The following is a 22,337-nucleotide window of genomic DNA, read 5'->3' as shown; positions in this document are numbered from 1 at the left end:
TAAAATAGACTATATTTTAGCCTATAGACTATAGACTATAGACTATAGACTATATTTAGACTATATCCTGGAGCTCAGGTACTTCACATTGCTACCCAAATCCCAGCGATCTTAAACCATGACAAAAAAGTGGACAAAGTTGTTCTGCATGCTGGTGTGAATAACATTAGACTCCGACAATCAGAAATTTTAAAAAAGGATTTTAATGAACTGCTGGAAGCTGTCCGCTACACATCGCCTGGAACAAGGATTTTAATCTCCGGACCACTTCCAACATATAGAAGAGGTAATGAATACTACAGCAGACTATTTGCATTTAATAACTGGTTGGAATCCTTATGTAAGAAGCAGAACTTGGGTTTCATTAACAATTGGGATCTCTTTTGGGAGAGAGCGCGTTTTTATCGTGCTGATGGTATACATCCCAGCAGGACTGGAGCACAATTTTTGTCGAGAAACATCAAAGCAGCATTGGACAAAGTGTGACAAGTATGCAGCATCCCTGTAAGAAGTTATACTAGTGCAAGCAGATCAACAACATTGAAGTTGTTTTCTCCTCTAGGAATAATATAAATAGACGAAATAATCATCGGAGAAAATCGAATTTATTGATGGTGAGAAAGGATTTTAATAACATATGTGAGGCTTCTTTGATAAATGAAGGAAGAATAAAGATGGCACTTTTTAATGTAAGATCAATCACAGGGAAAACTTCTCTTATCTATGATATTTTATCGGAAAAAAGTTTAAATTGTATGTTTTTAACTGAAACATGGCTTGATCAGAATGGGGCTATATCCCTTATTGAGGCATGCCCACCAGCTTATACATTCTTGCAAAAGGCTCGCTGTGGCAAGAGGGGTGGTGGAGTAGCCGCTATAGTTTTGCAGTCATTGCCCTGTAAAGAGATTGTTTTCGATGATTTTACTACTTTTGAATATCTAGCAATAGAAATACTAGAAATTAAATGTTTAGTTGTAATAATATATCGACCACCTAAGCAAACGTGCTTTATATCGGATTTTTCTGAACTTTTAACTCTCTGTGTTACCAACTATGATAAAATCCTGATTGTGGGTGATTTCAATATCCATGTCGATAACAAAGGTGATCGTAAAGCAGTTGAGTTTTTAGAGGTTTTAAATTCTTTTAATTTTACACAACATGTCAATGGACCTACACATAATAAAGGACATACGCTTGATCTCATAATTTCACACGGCATTAATGTAAATTTAAATGAAATAAATGATTTAGCAATCTCAGATCATTTTTGTTTATTTTTTGATTACAAAATTAACACTATGCTTCATCACAAAAATAAAATAGTTAAAAAACGTTATTTTAATACATTGACTTCTGAGTCCTTTGCTAATGAGATTCTACAAACGCCTTTAACTTTAAGTGAAATGCCTACTGTACATGATATGGTTGATAGTTTTAATGCCTCTTTAAAATCAACTCTTGATGTAGTGGCGCCAGAGAAAACTAAAAAAAGATCGATATCTAAAAATATGCCATGGAAAAATGAACGCATCTGTCAGCTTAAGAGGGAATGCCGTAAATCAGAGCGTCTATGGAGAAAAACTAAATTAACTGTTCACCGTGAGATTCTTGTGTTTAATATCTCAGAATATACAAAAACAGTGCGCTCCGAACGACAACAATTCTATTCAAAAATTATTAACGAAAATAACAAAAATCCCAGAATATTTTTCTCCACTATAGATCGTCTTTTAAATAACCGTATAATTGGCTTGATCAGCCCTCGGTAACTATGTGTGAAGATTTTGCTACGTTTTTTAATAATAAAATAATACAGATCAGATCTGCCATTGATCATACTGATAATTTTACTATGGATGAACTGGGAAGTCCTTCACACCACAAAATTGAAATATTCAGGACAGTTAATAAAGAAAATCTTCTCCAAATTATCTCTCAGCTAAATTCCTCTTCCAGCTATTTTGACCCTATACCAACAGTATTTTTTAAAGAGGTATCGCACTGTTTGATAAACTACATCCTTGATATAGTTAATTGTTCTCTGGAGACAGGCATCTTTCCTAATGCTTTTAAATGTGCTGTTGTGAGGCCACTCTTAAAGAAAAGAAACCTGGATTGTTCTCTCTTTCATAATTACAGACCAATTTCTAACATACCATTTTTAAGTAAGATTCTAGAAAAAGTTGTATTGCAGCAGCTTAATAATTATTTAGATGAATATAATATTCGGGAGAAATATCAGTCAGGTTTCAGACAAGGTCATAATACGGAAACTGCAATATTAAAAGTAGTAAATGATCTGAGATTAAATACAGATAAAGGCAATGCCTCAGTTTTAATCCTTTTGGATCTAAGTGCAGCATTCGACACAGTTGATCACTGTATTCTGTTAAACAGACTGGAAAAGTTGGTCGGTCTCTCTGGTAATGTTTTAAATTGGCTCAAAACATACATAACAGAAAGGATGTTTTTAGTTAATATAGGTGACTGTATATCAAAGACGCATGAAATAACACATGGTGTTCCACAAGGATCAATTCTTGGGCCTGTTTTATTTTCATTATACATGCTCCCTTTGGGCAGCATAATTCAGGAATATGACATGAATTATCATCTTTATGCTGATGATATACAGTTATACATCTCAGTTGAGCTAAGAGATACTGTTGTATTAGAGAGGCTGGCTGATTGCCTGTCCAGCATTGTAAAGTGGATGAACAAAATTTTTTTGAAATTGAATGAAGACAAAACTGAAATTCTTATTGTGGGCCCAAAACATGAGCGGGAGAGGATAGAAGCTGGATTGGGTCCCTTGGCCATGCAATCTAAGAAAGAAGTAAAAAGCCTAGGTGTCATTTTGGACTGTGACATGAATTTTAAGTCTCATATCAATCAAGTGACAAAAATGTGTTTTTATCATCTGAGAAATATAGCCAAGATTCGTCCTTTTTTGTCTTTGGATGATGCTAAGAGACTCATTCATGCTTTTATCTTCTCTCATCTTGATTATTGTAATGCTATGTACACTGGCCTACCTAAGGGCTCTATAGCAAAGTTACAGTTGATACAAAATGCAGCAGCCAGAGTACTAATGAAATTAAAAAGGAGAGAACATATTACGCCGGTTTTAATGGAATTACATTGGTTACCAGTTCACCAAAGGATCGATTTTAAGGTTCTTTTATTTGTTTATAAAACTCAGCACAATTTGGCACCTTTATACATTTCTGACTGTTTGTCAAGATATGCTCCTAACCGTAGATTAAGATCCTCTAATGCTAATCTTCTAGCACATTATACAGTTAATTATAAACGATCAGGTGGTGCTTCTTTTAGCCACTATGCTCCAAAAATTTGGAATTCTTTACCAAATGAAGTGAAAGAGGCTACTAGCATTCATATTTTTAAAAGTCAGGTTAAGACACACCTTTTTAAAGTTGCTTATGAGTACAATAATATTATGTGAAGTTGTGTATAATGTCTTTTATTTTAAACTGTTATTTATATGTATTTTCTTTTTATATTGACATTGTGTGAATTTGTTTTTATGTTTGTGAAGCACTTTGCGTTGCATTCCATGTATGAAAAGTGCTATATAAATAAATGTTTATTATTTTATTATTATTATTATATTGCCACATCAAATAAGCTTTTGTTCGCCGATTTCTGGTTATATGTTAAATATATTGGGCCCTATCTTGCACCCAGCGCAATTGACTTTGTACACCGACGCATGTATCATTCCTATTTTGCACCCATGCACAGCGGACTTTTCACTCCACAGACGCACGTCGGTAAACTAGGAAATACATTTGCGCTCCCCGGGGCGGTTCAGCGAAAAGAGGAGGCGTGTTCCGGCGCAAACGTTCCCTGATGCTATTTTGCAGGTTTAGAAAACAATTCCTAGTCTAAACCTAGTCTAAAGTCAGTGGCGCGTTGCACATGATATTTAAATGCTATTTTAAGGGCGCATGCTTGGCCATAATCAATGTAGCGTGTGCACAACGCGCATACACTTTGCTTATCTCATCTACACAGAAGCAGCCGTTTCCATTTTTGCAAATCATACATTATTACAATAGATAGATAGATAGACAGTTTATTATAAAAGCATAAATCTAGCTTACACATTATCATACGCCTGTTTAACCGAAGTTAATTTGGGTGGGTTTCTCATGCACTTGAAATATTGTTAAAATTTTAATTGTTGTTGATTTACATGTGACAACTTTTTAATAAAATAGCTTCTCATTCAATTATTTATTATTGTTTTTTATTAGTGACACATTTGGGGGAGAGGATATATTCCAAAACTTTCTGAAAATACAGTATGAGAATTAACTGCTCAATTACTAGAAATGTTTACCTTGGATATTATACAATTTGCATGCATAAAAAATTTGTGAAAAAAAATAAATAAAAAAAATAAAAAAAATAATTGTTTCCAACTCTAACTTTGAACCAATTCTGTAGAATGGCCCATATAGCCTATTTGAACAGGATTTGTTTCCAGGTATGACTATGCACCAAAAATTTGCTTTTGATTTTCACTTATATTTGGATTATATTCTAAATAAATTAAAAGCAAAAAAAAAATAAATAAATAAAATAATAATAATAATAATAATTATTATCAGAGGCGGACAGAGTACACAGCTTCATTACTTGAGTAAAAGTACAGATACACCTTGCTAAATTTTACTCAAGTACAAGTAAAAGTACTACAGTCAGATGTCTACTTAAGTAAAAGTACTAAAGTACTTGTTTTTAAAAGTACTTGAGTATCAAGAGTACAAGAGTAAATTTTTTAAATATTGCATTACTACTGCCACAGTGCTTACATTGGTAAACACAGCAAACACTTGAAGCGAAAACTATCATTAACTTGTTCAGAAAATTGAAATAGCCTGGTGAGGTGGGGCCACGGGTTGGCACATTCCCGGGATGGACCTGCTGCGTCTTCATCCATTGTTTCGTCCATGGTTTCGTCTCTTATCTAAATCTGACCATGGAGTTGACTTTGGCGGAAAGCTGAAGGTGATTGCTGATACGCTGTCCCCATCAGTGGCGCCTGCACAATCCAATCACGTTTGAGAGGAAAACAACAAATTGAGGGTTTCCGAGATTTTTCTTTTTTCCTTTTTCTTTTTCTTTTTTAGAAGTAACGGGTACTCACGGTTATGGATAGAAATGTAGTGGAGTAAAGAGTACAATATTTGCCTCTCAAATGTACTCGAGTTAAGTCATGAGTACTCTTCAAAAATGATACTCGAGTAAAGTACAGATCCCTCAAAATTGTACTTAAGTACTGTACTCAAGTAAATGTACTCCGTTACTGTCCGGCTCTGATTATTATATATATATATATATATATATATATATATATATATATATATTGCTTATTGTTTATCATATTTATTTTGTCCTCACATTCTTTCTAGTAGTTCCCTCTCAGTGACATACCTGACTGAAAGGCTCATTATGCGGCTCATTATGCGGGTCATTGTCTTCTCAGTTGTGAATCAGAGCATTATTCATGATCATTCACGCCCCATATTGCCTTTCCAAACAAAAAGTGTCTTGCAAAATTTAAATCAATGTATTATTTTATGTGAATGATTAGGCAGGATGATTGTCAGATCATTTTGAACCAAAACCTTAGGCAACAACATCCATTAATCAAAAGTCTTGTGGACACATATTTAGTATGTGTTTTGTGGCCTTATTTCAGAAACTTTTTTTTTTCTTTTTTTTTTAATAACCATGCATAAACATTATTCTCTCAAAAGTACAAACAACATGCTCACATATTATGGTAGCCCTGTTTGTACTAAATGGAGTGTAATGACACCTTTGCCATTAATATGTTTATAAACAACTGTAAAAAAGCACAAAAAAAGCACAGGGCATGTCAAAACATCTCAAGGACCCCAAAAACACCTTAGACCACAGAGGGTTAAATTAAATTAAGATTGTATGTTTGGTTATTGAACCTGAATGAATTTAAAATGAATGTGCTATATTTCAGATCAATATATTTGTTTTCCGTAAAATTTTAACTTACACTTACTTTATTCTCCTCTTAATTATAAATAATTTATTCTATATAAAATAAAACTATCATTAAAAAAGTTTTTTTCAATCAATGTAGTATGTGTAGCGTGCACCCTGTTTATTTTCTTTATTTTACAAAACACATTTGTTGTTATTGTGAGTGTACACAAATAAAAGAAGACCCTTTATAGTTTATAAAGATGTATAAGACTTATATGTATGGCCAAAAATGACAGAGTATTTTAAATTGTTTAAGCTGTTATGGGGAAAAAACGTCGCCGCGTTCTTCGGGCTCAGAGGGTTAAATGAGTCCACCCCCCAAGATTACGGTTATAAAAACGAGCCACGTCTGAAAGGAAAAGGGGTAGGTGTTGCTGTAATCTATAGTAATATCTATAGTAATATCTTCAGAATTACTGAACTTCTTTACTTACAAGATTGATAAAATTAGAGAGAAAATTATAACTATGCAACCATCATGCAACAGTATCGCAACAGTGTCGCATCAGACAAAATGCAAAATTCAAAAATTCCATTCATTCGTTGCAATAGGAAGAATTGTCTAAACTCATTAAATCATCTAAATCAACAACATGTATGTTAGACCCTATACCTACTAAGCTACTGAAAGAGATGCTTCCAGAGGTCAAAGATCCTCTTCTTAATATCATTAATTCATCTTTGTCACTAGGATACAATTTTTTTTTATTAAACCTCTTATTTAAAAAACACAACTTGATCCTAGAGAATTAGTAAATTACATGCTGATCTAAAATCTACCCTTTTTGTCAAAGATACTAGAAAAGGGTAGTGTCCTCACAACTATGTTCTTTTTTATTTTTTAAACTGTATCTGCAAGGATTTCCAGTCAGGATTTAGACTGTATCATAGTACTGAGACAGCTCTCATTAGAGTTACAAATGATTTGCTCTTATCATCCGATCGTGGTTGTATCTCTCTATTAGTGTTACTCGATCTTAGTGCTGCATTTGACACTATCGACCACAACATTCTTTTGAATAGACCCGAAAATTATGTTGGGATTAGTGGAATTGCATTAGCATGGTTACCGTTATCAGCTTGTAGTAGTAAACGAAGAGATGTCATATCGATCACAAGTTCAGTATGGAGTACCACAAAGCTCAGTACTAGGACTGTTGCTGTTCACTCTGTACATGCTACCCTTGGCAAGCATTGGATTAGTTTTCACTGTTATGTCGTTGATACTCAGCTCTATATTTCTTCGCGCCCAGACGAAACTTACTTCACAAAATTAACGGAATGCATAGCTGATATAAAAATTTGGATGACTAGTAATTTCCTACTACTTAATTCAGAAAAAACAGAGTTTCAAATGATTGGACCAAAAACCTCTGCACGTACTAACCTAGAATACTATCAAACAATTGTTGGCTGCTCTGTCAAAGTCTTAATCGTCGGTTAGGAACCTGGGGGTGTGCTCTTTGATACCAATATTTCATTTGAAAGCCACGTTTCTAGCATCTGTAAAACCGCATTTTCCATCTTAAAATGATATCTAAATTACGACATATGCTTTTAATGAAGAATGCGGAACAGTTAGTTAGGCTAAATTATTGTAATGCTCTAATTAGTGGTTGCCCTGCATGCATATTAAACATACTACAGCTGGTCCAAAACGCAGCAGCTAGAGTTCTTACTAGAACCTGGAAGTATGACCATATTTGCCCTTTCAACACTCCCATTGGCTGCATTGGCTCCCTATTAAACATCATATACATTTTTAATATTGCTGATGACTAACAAAGCACTAAATGGTTTAGCTCATTATAATCCTTCACGTCTATTGTGGTCTCAAAATTCTGGCCAGTTAATAATACCTAGAATATTAAAATCGACTGCTGGTGGTAGATCTTTTTCCCATTTAGCATCTAAACTATTAAGCAATGCCTGCACTTTATATTTTGAGCACTTCTTGCATTGTTTTTGCCTCTTCGCGATGACTCGCTTAATTTAGTCCTAATTTGTAAGTCGCTTTGGATAAAAGCGTCTGCTAAATTACTAAATGTAAACTCTGGAACAGTCTGATTACTGAACATTGTCTAGGAAGCAGACACACTCTGTCAGTTTAAATCAAGACTAAAAACACATCTCTTTAACCTGGCATACACATAGAACATTATACATTCCTATTATTCAAATCTGTAAAATAATTTTTAGGCTGCATAAATTAGGTAAGCCGGAAACCAGGAACAGTTCTTATAACACCTGATGTACTCATTACATAATAAGAAGAATGGAATCTACTGTAACGCAGTTCATTGTTGTGGGAAGGAGGAAGCGGGAACCGGTGAACATTCAAATACTAATAATAAAATAAACAAATACAAAATGAAAGTATAACCTATAACAAAACACAACATAAAATCCAGGCCTGGCCTCTCTCGCTCTTCACTGCCGTTTATGCACTTCACTGCTTTTATGCTTCCACTCCTCCATGAGAGATACGAAACCGGTGTTGTCGCACATGTGTCGTTCATCAGTATTCACGCCACTGGCCACTCTCTCACAGCCCTCTGCCTCGTCCTGCTCGCCACATCTATGTTAGTCTTTCTGTTTATTCCAAGGTTTACTGTAATCAGCCGGATCTGGGCCGTATCCAGATCAGATGGTGGTCCTGCGCCTAGACACGACCACAACGCATCCCTGAAGTGTCAGCAGAGATTGTGTCAACTAGAAGGCCTCTGTGAAGGCCTCTTTGACAAGACAGCCATCGGCATCGATCCTCAACAAACTCGTCTCCATACCGGCGTGATGACTCCGATCTTCAACCAGATTGGAATGTTTAATATTCTGAATGTTCCAATCCAATCTGACTTCTAACCTATAATGCTGGCAGAATCATAATCATACACTGTTCGTTCGTTGGCCAGAGGAGAACTGTTAACCTTTGCCAGTGCGCCGGCACACTGAAGCGTTTTTTTTGTTTAAATAGTTCAAAGTTACTATCAGATTTAATGTTATTACCTTGACAAACTATATATCATTAGAAAGATATAAGACTCAAGTTTCAGTATTTGACCACTATTGTATTCTGAGAAACTTAAAGTGACAGTTATGTCTTAATTTGTGTCAGGAGTTATGTAATGAAAAAATGAGTCGATACCTTTATATGAATTATGAGCGTCAGCCGCTCCCATTCATAAAAAAACTCCTGTGTGGTCGTCATGAAAGCGGACGTATCGCCAGCGATTATTAATGCGATATGGCTCAGCTTGTCAGTTAACTACGGCTCTTTGTAGTAAATGCCGCTCCATCTGAAAGCAGGTGATGGCGATTTACTACTAATCAAGGAACCGGCTTTACTGACGAGATGCGCATAACAATCTCTCGATTTAAATCGCCCAGCCCTAATAGACAGGAATAATATTTATTGAATTTATACCCAAATGCGTCGATGTAATCATTATGAGCGCTGGATACTCTGATGTACTGTGTTTTCAATCCATACCAGCAGCCTGAGGGCGCCCTATGCACATTTAGTCCATATATGGAACACATGAAGAAGTGCCGTAATCATGTGACATTCCATTCCCTGACACAAACAAAGCTAACAGAGATCGCTGTAACATGCAGATAAAGACGTTTTGAAGACAATAAACATGATTGCAATGATATTTGATTTACCTGTGTTCTTCGAGCCATGTCAGGTATTTTCATAATAATAGATTATATTTATAATGTAATGCTAATCGATATAGACTTTATCATCGTGCAGAATACTATAAAATAATATATTTTCTGTCAGATTTTTTTATCTGAAGCCAAATCAGATCACAGAAGGTTATTTAAAACACTTGACTTGCGTTATAAAGTAAGTTTGGAGCAAAAACATGGTTTTAATCTCATAAATTGTCGTGTATTGATGGTGTGCTAAGCTAACATGCTAGCTAGCCCTAGGTGCACCTGCCACCTAGCCGTTATTTTTATGATTTTTTTTTTTTTTAAATAGGAATGCTCACTGAAATGTTTCTTTTTTCAAGAAGGGCATTTGATACAGTTTCAAATGTGAAGTGAGAACTTTGATAAAAGAAATGAGGGATTGAAACAGTGTGAATAGCCAGTCGTTAGTAATTATAATGCAGACAAAAGAAAAGCATATTTAGAGCCATAACCAGGCCGGAGAGGTGTGAATGTGTGCAGGGGAGACTGACACTGAATGGGGCTCATTTGCACCACAAAACAATAGAGTCAATATAGAGAATAGATGCTTAGAAGATGACAACAAACATCAGTTTGCAATTTAGAGTCTAATCAAAATGAAGTCATATGACATGATCTTGAAAAAACATTTAACTAAATACAGAGTTTTAGACTTATCATCATCAGATTTTATATATAACATGGTCAGACATAGCTGCAGTGCATTTCTAGATTGATGCAATGTCAACTTCAATTTTATTTTGAATACATTTTAAATACATTTTTAATAACTTTACAAAAATTTGAAGCTATTTATAACTATTTTTTTCATTATGACAATAATTAATTATACATTTACAATAAATTGCCAGGTGTCAGCTTTCAAATGAGATCATACTTGTGCTTTTAGTACAAAGGTTTCATGAACTGAATCTGTTTCAGTTTGGGTATGCCATTTCTGGGGATTTTTCAAAAGTGGGGTTGCAGCCTAACAGGTTAACTAAATTAATAACTTTTATACAACAAAACTGAACCATCACTGAACTTAAGCTGGACTACGACGCTATTTTCTTCTAGATCTGCTGTACAGCAGAAACAAACTCTGTTGCATTATTTTCCTGTAATCACTGTAAAGCTGCTTTAAAACAATCTATATTGTAAAAAGCGCTATATAAATAAAGGTGACTTGACTTGACCTGACTATTCTCTTTAAATTGTAACAGCACAACCTAATCAGACGCTATAATTCAGAAGAATCATCAGGAATAAACAAATATTCTTCGAAAACATTTGACATTGTACAATATTTTCAGTATTATATGCAGTATTTTAATGTACAATTACACCTGAATAGACTGAATGAGAACACACTGCTGCTGGCCCCTTACTTTTCTTTTTTAAGTGCATTCTCAATGGCCACATCTGTAGTAGACAGCCGTCTTTGGCTGTTCCACCATGTGGCTGGTCCAGTTAGCAGGGACATGTATCGACTCGTAGACCATCAAGTTCAGCCTGGTTAGAGTTAGCAGACCACTTTGGACCAGCAACAAACCAGCTTGCCCCCCTTAAGCTGTTATTACAGCAAAAGGTTGCATAACTAAAAAGTGAAATGATTTAAAACAGTATCCTACCTGACTGTATTCTGTTCTGATACCTCCTGGTTGTCCCAAAAATATGTAAATGGCTCCCTTGCCCTTTTCTTCTTGAGGTGCCCCCACCGCTAACTCTTCAAGGCCATCTCCATTCAGGTCCTTTATGGCAGCCAGAGAAGTACCAAACCGGCCAAACTCATTCCCCACTGCCCCACGGAGAAACGTTGAGCAGCTGAGTTGAGCAGTGTCAAATGGGATCTTGGGAGTTTCATGCAAACGTAATAAAGTTGAACAGTTATTTGTGATTATGATGGATAATGTGATAAAGCATATGTAAAAATATAGCTGCAAGCGGCAATTATCGGGGCCAAGCACAAAGAACATGACAAGTCATGCCAACATGTCTGGGAGCATCAGACCAACTGCAACAATGAACAAGTAAAGACATATTAAGATGATTTTAGGCAAAATGGCTGAAAAATCATATATACAGGCACTAGTAATTTGATTAAATGGTCTATTACTTTTGACCAATAGGTGGCGTGACCAAATTTATGTGGTGTGGTCAGAGTGAGGTGACAATGACACATGCAAAGTTTGGTGTAACTATGCCAAAGCATTGCAGAGATACAGCCTCAAGAGTCGTTTTGGCATCATGCCTAAACTTTGTTAATGCAGTAAACAAAAATGGTTTCGTCTATCGACACGAAATCCAGTTCCACCTTTTTTTTTTTTTGTGTCCTCAGAGTGTTTCATACATAAGCGTATGAAATTTGGTGAAAATATTTCATTTCGTTTAGGAGTTATAGACATTAATATGTATGAACACAAAAAACGACCCACACCTGACTTTAATTGCATTTTTTGACATTTGACATTAGCATATTCAACAACCTATGTTTTCAATTTTCCTACGGTAGTTTCATCTCGATCGGACTAACGGTTTTGAAGATATTTGCGAAAGTTGTTTAAACGCTAAATCACAATGCACAACCCATAAGGCAAATCCTAGCATGTTTGGTATCGTTGGACTCGGCAAGGATTCAGGAATCTAAGGAGATGATTCCAGTGAAAAGTCAACCAAATCCAAAGTTATAAGCATGTAAATATTTAATTTTACCACTAGGTGGCACTGGTTAAAAAAATTGTCAGGCTCCTTCAGGACACCGTGCTGATGACCCATACAGAGTCTCGTAAAGATACACTATTTTACTACAATATTCTAAATGGCCAACACTCAAAATGGCAGATATGGTAAAATTGGATATCATTTGATTCGGCATGCTGCTCCCAATCTAACAAGTGTACTTTTTGCTCTTTTTTGGAATTTTATGACAAACCGTTCAGAAGTTATAAACAAAAATAGCAATTTTTCGTATCTCCGGACTAATTGGTGGCACTGCGCCAAAACGCACCATGTAACCTCAGGTCATGCTTGTGATGACATGGACCAAGTTTGGTGTGAATATGATAAAGCGTTTAGGAGATATAGCCTTACGTCTACTTTTTGTCTGCATGGTCTTGAAGGAGGTGGATTTTGGAATTCACTGCTGCTTCAATGTATCTGTAATAAGTGATTATAATCAAGGTATTAATCAATATTTTTCCTTCTAAATATCACATGAGTTGAATTACTTCTCTAGGCTTATGCGATTTTACTTTGTTATAGAAGTTACCATGTGATTACTGAAATGTTCTTTTCATGTATTCTCTAATGTCTGTATTTGATGTCAGGAAAGCAGTAACAGTGCTTACTCTCATTTAGCCCGGCTTCCAGAAATGAAATATGGAAAGATGTTTTGCTTGAGAAAAGTCTTCAACATGTGTTAAACCATATATCTGTTCTTCTAGCTCACCATGATGACTATAGGTCACAAGGGTCATTGGAACCAATAGTTTAAGTGACCATTTCTTAGCTAAAGCTTTACTTTACTGCGTTATACTAAAGTGTCCTTTACTTGGGTGAAAGAACGTTTTATCTTGATGTTTTGAGAGGACTCTCCTGTTTATAGTTAGAGCCTGGCCAAATCCAACCTTGAAGAAGCTGTGTGTCTGTGTGTGTGTTAGTCTTTTTGGTTACAGGGCATTATTGGAGATTGGCTGAGTTGTTGTTCTGGACAGGCTGGCGCCCAGCAACCCAAATCTGCAACCTGGAACGAATTTAGTTCATTTATATATATAAATTAACTAAATTAATAACTTTTTTTTAAAACAAAAATGAAACTGACTTGACTTGGAAGGTCACAACGTGCCTTCAGGGTCCGAGCGTCAGCCGCATAATAGATGGAGATATGCTTCAGTCTATCTGTTTATGTGTGGAAAATGTCTATGTTTATCTATTCTTACTTAGCCAATGAAAATGATTCAACTGAAGCAAGTACGTAGCTTAGGCCTTGGTGTAGGGTATAAGTATAACCTACGGATTCCATTGAGTCTTGAAGTTGACTTCTGCTGATGAAACTGCAAACTATCTTCAGTAAAATTTATTCTATTATTATAATTCTGACACTTGTCTTAATTAATCATTTCTGGTTCTGGGTCTTTGACTGCTACCCCCTAACAGTCTGAAGATGATCTGGTTAAATTTTTGTGAAAATCGGAGCAACGGCCAAAGAGGAGTCTGAAAAAATAGTTTTTTTAGAAAATTAAAAATTTTATGACGGAAAATGACATTGGTTGGAATCACCTTGAGCCAAGGAATCAGTGGAAAAAAGTTTTGTTTCTAGGCCAAATTTTGTTTCTAGCCATAGTTATTAGCAAAAACATGAGTGCAACTTTGGACAGATGGTGGCGCTAGGGGGATCGAGTTAGAGACTCCAAATTTGCAATGGTGGCAGTGTGCCAAATTTCACAAATTTTTACCATACGGTTCTATGGGCTGCCATAGACTTCCAGAGCGGAAGAAATGTAAGAATAATAATAATAGGAGCGCCAATGGATACAATAGGTGCCTGAGCACCTTCAGCGCTTGGCCACTAAAAATGCATTAGCTGTGTTTATTGTCATGTGCGCAACACAGGAAATAGTGAAGTTATTGCATAACTCCTGTATCTACACTACCGGTCAAAAGTTTTAGATCGGTAAGATTTTTAATGTTTTTAAAAGAAGTATCTTCTGCTCACCAAGGCTGCATTTATTTGATTAAAAAATACAAACAAAAAGTTATATTGTGAAATATTATTACAATTTAAAACAGCTGTTTTCTATGTGAATATACAGTAAAGTGTAATTTATTCCTGTGATCAAAGCTGAATTTTCAGCATCATTACTCCAGTCTTCAGTGTCACATGATCCTTCAGAAATCATTCTAATATGATGATTTGAAGATCAAGAAACATTTATGATTATTATCAATGTTGAAAACAGTTTTTTACATTTTTATTTCATGATGCTATGATGAATAGAAAGTTCAAAAGAACAGCATTTATCTGAAATGGAAAGCTTTTGTAACATTAAACACTACCCTTCAAAAGTTTGGGGTCAGTAAGAATTTAAATTTTATTTTGGGGGGAAATAAATAAAAATATAGCTGCGAGCAGCGATTGCGGGCCCAAGCCGGTGGCACCGCCACCCTGGTGCCTTTAGTTACACTAAAGGCACCGGGGTGGCGGTGTCACTGGCTTGGGCCCTCCATCGCTGGAGTATATATATATATATATATATATTTCTTTTTTTTTTTTAAGTGACAAGACAGAATATTACTTATCTGAGATATATATATATATATGTCAGGATTCCATCTCCACCACGTTCATCATCACCTCCCACTCATTCTCTCTCTCCGCCCACTCAGCCTTTCTCCCGTTCATTATCGCTAGAGTTCTTACTAGATCAAGAAAATATGATCATATAACACCAATTCTATCATCTCTACACTGGTTACCTATAAAGTTCCGTATCAATTACAAAGTATTACTACTGACCTATAAAGCCCTAAATGGTTTAGCTCCCCTGTATTTAACGGAACTTCTATCGCCCTACAATCCATCGCGCTCTTTAAGATCACTAAATTCGAGGCTTCTGGTCATTCCTAGGATATCTAAGTCCACTAAAGGAGGGAGGGCGTTTTCACATTTAGCTCCTAAACTCTGGAATAGTCTTCCTGATATTGTTCGAGTCTCAGATTCGCTGTCCCAGTTTAAAACTAGATTAAAGACGCATCTCTTTAGCCAAGCATTCACATAATAATTACCTTTTATACCACAGTTGAATCAGATTGAATGCATTAATATTATGAACAGCAGCTACGCTAATTATTTCCCATCTGCTTTTCTGTTGTTATCTCGGGACGCTAGTCCCGAGATAAATACAGATCGTCAGCTCCAGTTTGTATCCAGCCTCCCATGGAAACTACAGATGCCCCAACACCCGTGAAGAGACGACTCGACGCCCGTGAAGAGACGACTCGACGCCCGTGACGAGACGACTCGACGCCCGTGACGAGACGACTCGACGCCCGTGAAGAGACGACTCGACGCCCGTGAAGAGACGACTCGACGCCCGTGAAGAGACGACTCGACGCCCGTGAAGAGACGACTCGACGCCCGTGAAGAGACGACTCGACGCTGGCGATATGTTTATGCCCTAAATCAATACATGATTAACTAACTGTATTTCTCTATGTACATTTCTGAAATGCACTTTCTGTAAAGCTGCTTTGAAACAATATGTATTGTGAAAAGCGCTATACAAATACATTTGAATTGAATTGAATTGAATTCATTATCCCCGGACTACTAATCACCGTCACCTGTATCCCATCACCAGCACTCCCTATATAATGTGCACTCTCCCTGCAGTCACTTGTCTGGTCTCGTCAATTCATGACTCACAGACTCCCTGAACACTTACCTGCTCACTTACCTGAGACGCGATCGCCTTCCATCTGCCTTCATCGATCTTCCATCATCATCATCATCTGCAAGAAAGAGAGAAAGAAAGACTTTTACTATTCAGCTAAGCATCTCTGATTATCTGTGTTGTTGTTACTCACCATTTGTCTGCGACTCCGAATCATTCTGCAATTAAAGCATTGAACTTACCATCTTGTCTGTATCATCTGTGAACCCTGACAGAAGACCAGACCACCATGCAGAATCCGTCGGAGTCTAGAGAGGATCCCTCAGCGGCTAATCCTCCGGCCGCCGCTGCATCCATTCCCCCACATTCACTTCCGCAACCTCCCGCTGCTTCGTTCACTGCCTCTGCGAGTCCCATGGCCCGGCCAGCTACATACTCTGGTGAGGCGGAGAACTGCAGTGGGTTTCTTCTCCAAGTATCCTTGTATCTCTCAATGAATGAGCATCAATTCCATAGTGATACCGCCCGTGTGGCTATCATTATATCATTGTTATCTGGTCAAGTGCTTCAGTGGGCACAGTCATTATGGAATTCAGATTCTCCAGTGGTCAAATCCTTATCGGATTTCGTTCAACACTTCAAAGAGGTTTTTGGGCAAACTGTCTCCGAACTGTCCGTTCATGATCAACTTTATAACCTCTATCAAGGAAATTCCTCAGTGAGTTCATATGCTCTCCAGTTCCGCACTCTAGTCGCGTCTAGCGGCTGGAATGAAACCGCTCTGATCACAGCTTTTCGACATGGATTGAATCCCAACGTCCGCCACCTGTTGGTTGTGTATGAAGACAGCATGGGGTTAGAGAATCTGATCCAGAAAATAATCCGGATTTCCCAGCGCCTCACCGCTTGTGATCAGTTTGCACCCACTGTAAGTTCTCCGCCCCCGGCTCCATCAGTCACTCCTCCAGCACCAGTTCCTATGGAAGTAGACTCCACCCATCTTTCCGCTTCTGAACGCCAGCGCAGAATTCAACATCACCTCTGCTTATACTGTGCTTCAGACAAACATCTCCTCAGTTCCTGCCCTGTTCGACCTCCACGCCCGGCGGTAAGTTCCATTCCTCTCCCCGAATATTGAGATTCTAACACATACCAGTGTACATATCTTGACCTCCAGTGTGTGTCTCCCAGCGCAAGCCCTCGTCGACTCCGGGTCTGCGGGGAACTTCATATCCACCCAGTGTCTCCAAAAGCTGAATATCCGTCTACGCCGTTTTTCCAGAGATCTTCCCATCCAAACCATACAAGGCAAGCCACTGGGTCGAGGTCGAATTTGCCATTATACTCCCACTCTGACTCTTCGCATCGGTTGTTTACACTCTGAGGAAATCTCTCTTATGGTGCTGGAGGAGTCCACCGCGGATATCATCCTGGGACGCCCCTGGCTAGTACAACATCAGCAAATACTCCACTGGAGAACTGGGGAAATACTCCGTTGGGGTGAAGATTGCCATGTATCCTGCCTCAGTTCCATCAAGAAAATTCATTCTTCATCTCACTCCAAGTCATCTACGGGTGAATCCAGTTTCCAGTCTGCTCCACTTCGGTGGAGAGCCCTGAAGTCCAGGTTCAAGTCGAAATTCCAGTGGAGTACGGGGCGTTCCAGGATGTATTCAGTAAGGTACTGGCAACTAAATTACCTCCACACCGGCCATGGGACTGCGCCATCGACTTGCTACCCGGAGCCACCCTTCCTAAAGGTCGCATTACCCTCTGTCCATCCCGGAACAGAAGGCCATGGAGGAGTATGTGGAAGAAGCTTTACATCAGCAGTTTATTCGACCATCTACCTCCCCTGCCGCTTCAAGCTTCTTTTTTGTGGCCAAAAAGGACGGAGGCTTGCGGCCGTGTATCGACTACCGTCATCTTAACTCACAGACTATAAAATTCAGCTATCCCCTTCCTCTGGTCCCAGCCGCCCTGGAACAGCTGCGGGGAGCATGCATTTTCTCCAAACTGGACCTTATGTCAGGGTTCTGCCCTGGCAGCGTTGTCTGTTTTGTCTCTGTTTAATGTTTCTATGTTTATGTTGTGCTTAAACACATGGCTGTGTCTTTGTTTGTGTTTGCCATGTGCTCCTCTGTCCCTTCCTCCTTGTTTCCCGATACCACGCCCCCTTGTTTAGTTGAGTCTTTGTTTGAGTGTTAGCACTTGTCTCCTCGTTAAGTCCTTGTTTGTCTGAGTGTGCTCACCTGTTCCTCATGTTCTTAGCTCCCTTTATATGTTTGCTCTTTCCCTCTTGTGTTTGCCAGTTTGTTAAATGTTGTACCTCTGAGTACTACTGTGTCTCAGTATCGTTTCTCTTAAGTCTTTAGTGTTTTGTTGTAAAAGTTTGTTAGTGCTCTGGTTACTGCCATTGGCTTTGTCTGTCTTGTACCCTGTTCCAGTCCTGTCCAGCAAGCAGCCCTGTTCTGAGCCTGAGATACCTGAGCGCCAAGCTGTAAGAAGTTCCTGTCTGGCTTTAGCTGGTAACCTCTGGTATCTCTCTGATCTGCCATATCAACACTCCAGCCTACGGACACCTCATTACATCTGCTGCTCTGTTGTTGTCATTGTCTCATCTCTACTTATAGTTTGGATTGCTATCTTTTCCCACCTCGTCGTGTCATCTGTTTGTCAATAAAGCTGTTAATTGTCATCCTGCAATTGAGTCCTCCTTCACAGATCCATAACAGAACAAACTGGCCAATACAGGACTCAGCAGGATGAGCATCAAGGTCCTGCCACCTGCCAACATGCAAGAGAGAATGGCCCGTCATCGTAGTCTCACTGCTCTTCGCCAAGATGGCTTAGGAGTTGGGGGTTTTGCCCAGATGTTTTGGACCTGGTCTAGGGGGCTAGATTATAATGATGCTGCTCTCAAGCATATCTTTAACTCCTGCCTGGATGACCCCTTGCCTGCATGGGAGATGGATTCTCTCCATATTCTGGATTTCTGGGGTTTTGCTAGTTACCTTGGTAAATCGCAGTAAGTGGGGAATGCCGCCAAGCCCACCTGCATCTGCCTTCAACTTTCCCCGCCTGTCTCGTCATATTTATGATCCTCCTCTGGCTTCTACGAGGAGACTGAGATCCAGATGGAATAGGGCAGTCCAGTCCACCACATCTACCTCAGAGCCAGTTAAACCAACCCCCACCACTTCTCAGACATCCAGGTCAGTCCCAATCACTTCAAGATCTGAGTCTCTATCTGATATTAAAGAGTCAGTCAGACCTACCACCACCATCTCTCAGACAATTACGCCAGTTCCAGTTACTTCAAGATCGGAATTACCATCTGTTATTCAAGACACAGTCAAATCTACCGCTGTCACCTCTCAGACAATAACGCCAGCCCCAGTCACTCCAAGATCGGAGTCACTGTCTATTATTCAAGACACAGTCAGATCCACCATAGTCATCTCTCAGAGAATTATGTCACTCCCAGTCACTTCAAGATCTGAGTCTCTATCTGTTCTTCAAGACACAGCCATGTGTTTAAGCACAACATAAACATAGAAACATTAAACAGAGACAACACAGACAACGCTGCCAGGGCAGAACCCTGACACCTTAGAAGTGTGTATAACCTGATCCGAATCCGGCACGGTGACGAGTGGAAGACAGCCTTCGTGACCCCCTCAGGCCACTACGAATATCAGGTTATGCCTTTCAGATTATCCAACGCTCCTGCCGTCTTTCAAGGTTGTATGAATGAAGTCCTTCGAGAATTCCTCAACCGTTTCGTAATAGTCTATATTGATGATATACTCATCTAATCATCTTCGATGTCTGAGCACCATCAACATGTCATCCAGGTCCTCGAAAAATTGAGAGAACACAGGTTATATCTGAAACTGGAGAAGTGCGAATTTCATACCACCACCGTTCAATTCCTGGGTTACATCATCAACCAACAAGGCATCCAAATGGACCAGAGGAAGGTGGAAACCATCCAGAACTGGCCACAACCCTCTTCCGTAAAAGAACTGCAACGTTTCCTTGGTTTTGCAAACTTCTATAGACGATTCATCCGGAACTACAGTCAGATCAGTGCTCCCCTCACATCATCCCTCCAAGGCCGGCCCAAGTCTCTGTCCTTATCTCCCACCGCTATCCAAGCCTTCCAGCGCTTAAAAGAAGCATTCACCACTGCTCCCATCCTCGTCCATCCCAACCCGGACCTTCCGTTTGTGGTAGAGGTGGATGCCTCTTCCACTGGAGTGGGAGCAGTTCTCTCTCAGCGGAAGGGTGAGCCACCCAAACTCCTTCCATGCGCCTTCTTCTCCAAGAAGTTAGCCCAGGCGGAGCGGAACTATGACATCGGCAACCGGGAGCTGCTGGCCATCAAACTGGCCCTTGAGGAGTGGAGGCATTGGCTGGAGGGAGCCAACCATCAATTTGAGGTGATAACAGATCATTGCAACCTAGAGTGTACCTAAGAGAGGCTAAAAGACTGAACCCTCGGCAGGCCCGCTGGGCTCTCTTTTTCACACGCTTCGACTTTGTGGTATCGTACCGACCTGGGAGTAAGAACTGCAAGGCAGATGCTCTATCACGACTTCATCATGCCTCAGTTGAAGACCTTCATCCGGAGCCTATCCTCCCTCCATCCGTAATCCTCAGTCCTATCCTCTGGGAACTCGACCAACAGATCACCCAGGAACTTGCACGCCAACCCGCTCCGCCGGGAGGTCCAGAAAGGCGTATCTTCGTACCTCCACATCTTTGTACTCCCCTTCTGGACTCAGCTCACACTGTTCCGGGCTCTGGACATCCGGGTAGCAAGCGTACCCTCTCGCTCCTCAGTCAACGGTACTGGTGGCCGTCCATCTCCGAGGATGTTTCCAGGTTCGTCCGCGGTTGCTCAGTCTGTGCCATAACCAACACCCCGAGGAGGCTCCCTGAAGGCAAGCTCGTGCCATTACCTCTGCCCCGACGACCGTGGTCACATATAGGGATCGATTTCATGACTGATCTACCCAAATCAGGAGGCTTTACCTGTGTACTCGTCGTTGTGGACCGGTTTTCCAAAGGCTGCAAGCTGATTCCCTTACCTGGTCTTCCCACAGCTTTTGAAGCAGCAGAAGCTCTCTTCCACAACGTCTTCAGGAATTTCGGCATCCCAGAGGACATTGTTTCGGACAGGGGACCCCAGTTCATCTCCCGGGTATGGCACGCCTTTTTCAAGCTCCTCGGGGTCACCGTCAGCCTCTCCTCTGGTTACCATCCGCAGACGAACGGCCAGACTGAGCGGAAGATCCAGGAGATAGGACGTTACCTGCGAACATACTGCCATCAGTACCAGGACAGCTGGAGCCGCTACCTCCCCTGGGCAGAATATGCTCAGAACTCCTTTCGGCAGAACACCACCGGGCTCACCCCCTTCCAGTGTATCCTAGGATATCAACCTCCACTCTTTCCTTGGTCGGGTGAGCCCTCGGAGGTACCAGCTGTCGACTTCTGGTTCCATCAGAGCGAGGGGGTATGGGACTCAGCTCATGTGCATCTCCAACAGGCAGTACGGAGGCACAAGGAATTAGTGGACCGTCGTCGACTCGATACACCTCAGTATCGGCCAGGACAAAAGGTGTGGCTATCGACTCAGGATATCTGCCTCCGTCTGCCTTGCCGTAAGCTGAGTCCTCGATTCATCGGACCATTTACCATCCAGAGGCAGTTGAACGAAGTGACCTACAGGCTCAACCTTCCCTCTCAGTACAAGATTTCTCCATCCTTTCATGTGTCTTTACTCAAACCTTTCACTTACCCTGTCACTCCTGTTCCCTCAGATGACACTTCCACGGATGTACCTCCTCCTCCCTTTCCAGTAGAAGAGGAACCGGTGTATCGCGTCCGTACCATCCTGGATTCCCGGCGGCGAGGTCCCCGCCTGGAGTACCTTGTGGACTGGGAAGACTACGGGCCAGAAGAACGCTCTTGGGTCCTACGTGATGACATCCTGGATCCTACTCTACTCTCCCAGTTCCACGAGGATCATCCGGACCGTCCGGCTCCCAGGGGTCGTGGTCGACCTCGCCGCCGGCAGCGCACTTCTCAGTCGTCGAGAGCCACCTCGGGAGGGGGGGTACTGTCAGGATTCCATCTCCACCACGTTCATCATCACCTCCCACTCATTCTCTCTCTCCGCCCACTCAGCCTTTC

The 22,337-nt window shown here is 40.1% G+C and overlaps 1 protein-coding gene across 2 annotated transcripts in view; it reads right to left on the bottom strand.

Moving 5' to 3' along the window:
• The window catches only part of LOC311294160 (integrin alpha-X-like), a 190,903-nt gene that overhangs the window by 74,627 nt on the left and 93,939 nt on the right, over positions 1–22,337 (bottom strand). For both annotated transcript variants that reach the window (XM_084414877.1, XM_084414876.1), the window contains exon 14: positions 11,373–11,591. In XM_084414877.1, coding sequence (XP_084271003.1) covers positions 11,373–11,591 — 219 coding nt within the window. The remainder of the gene's footprint in view (positions 1–11,372; positions 11,592–22,337) is intronic.

Source organism: Rutilus rutilus, assembly GCF_951802725.1.
Source record: "Rutilus rutilus genome assembly, chromosome: 7".
NCBI lineage: Eukaryota > Metazoa > Chordata > Actinopteri > Cypriniformes > Leuciscidae > Rutilus > Rutilus rutilus.
This window is presented reverse-complemented; position numbering and strand designations above follow the sequence as displayed.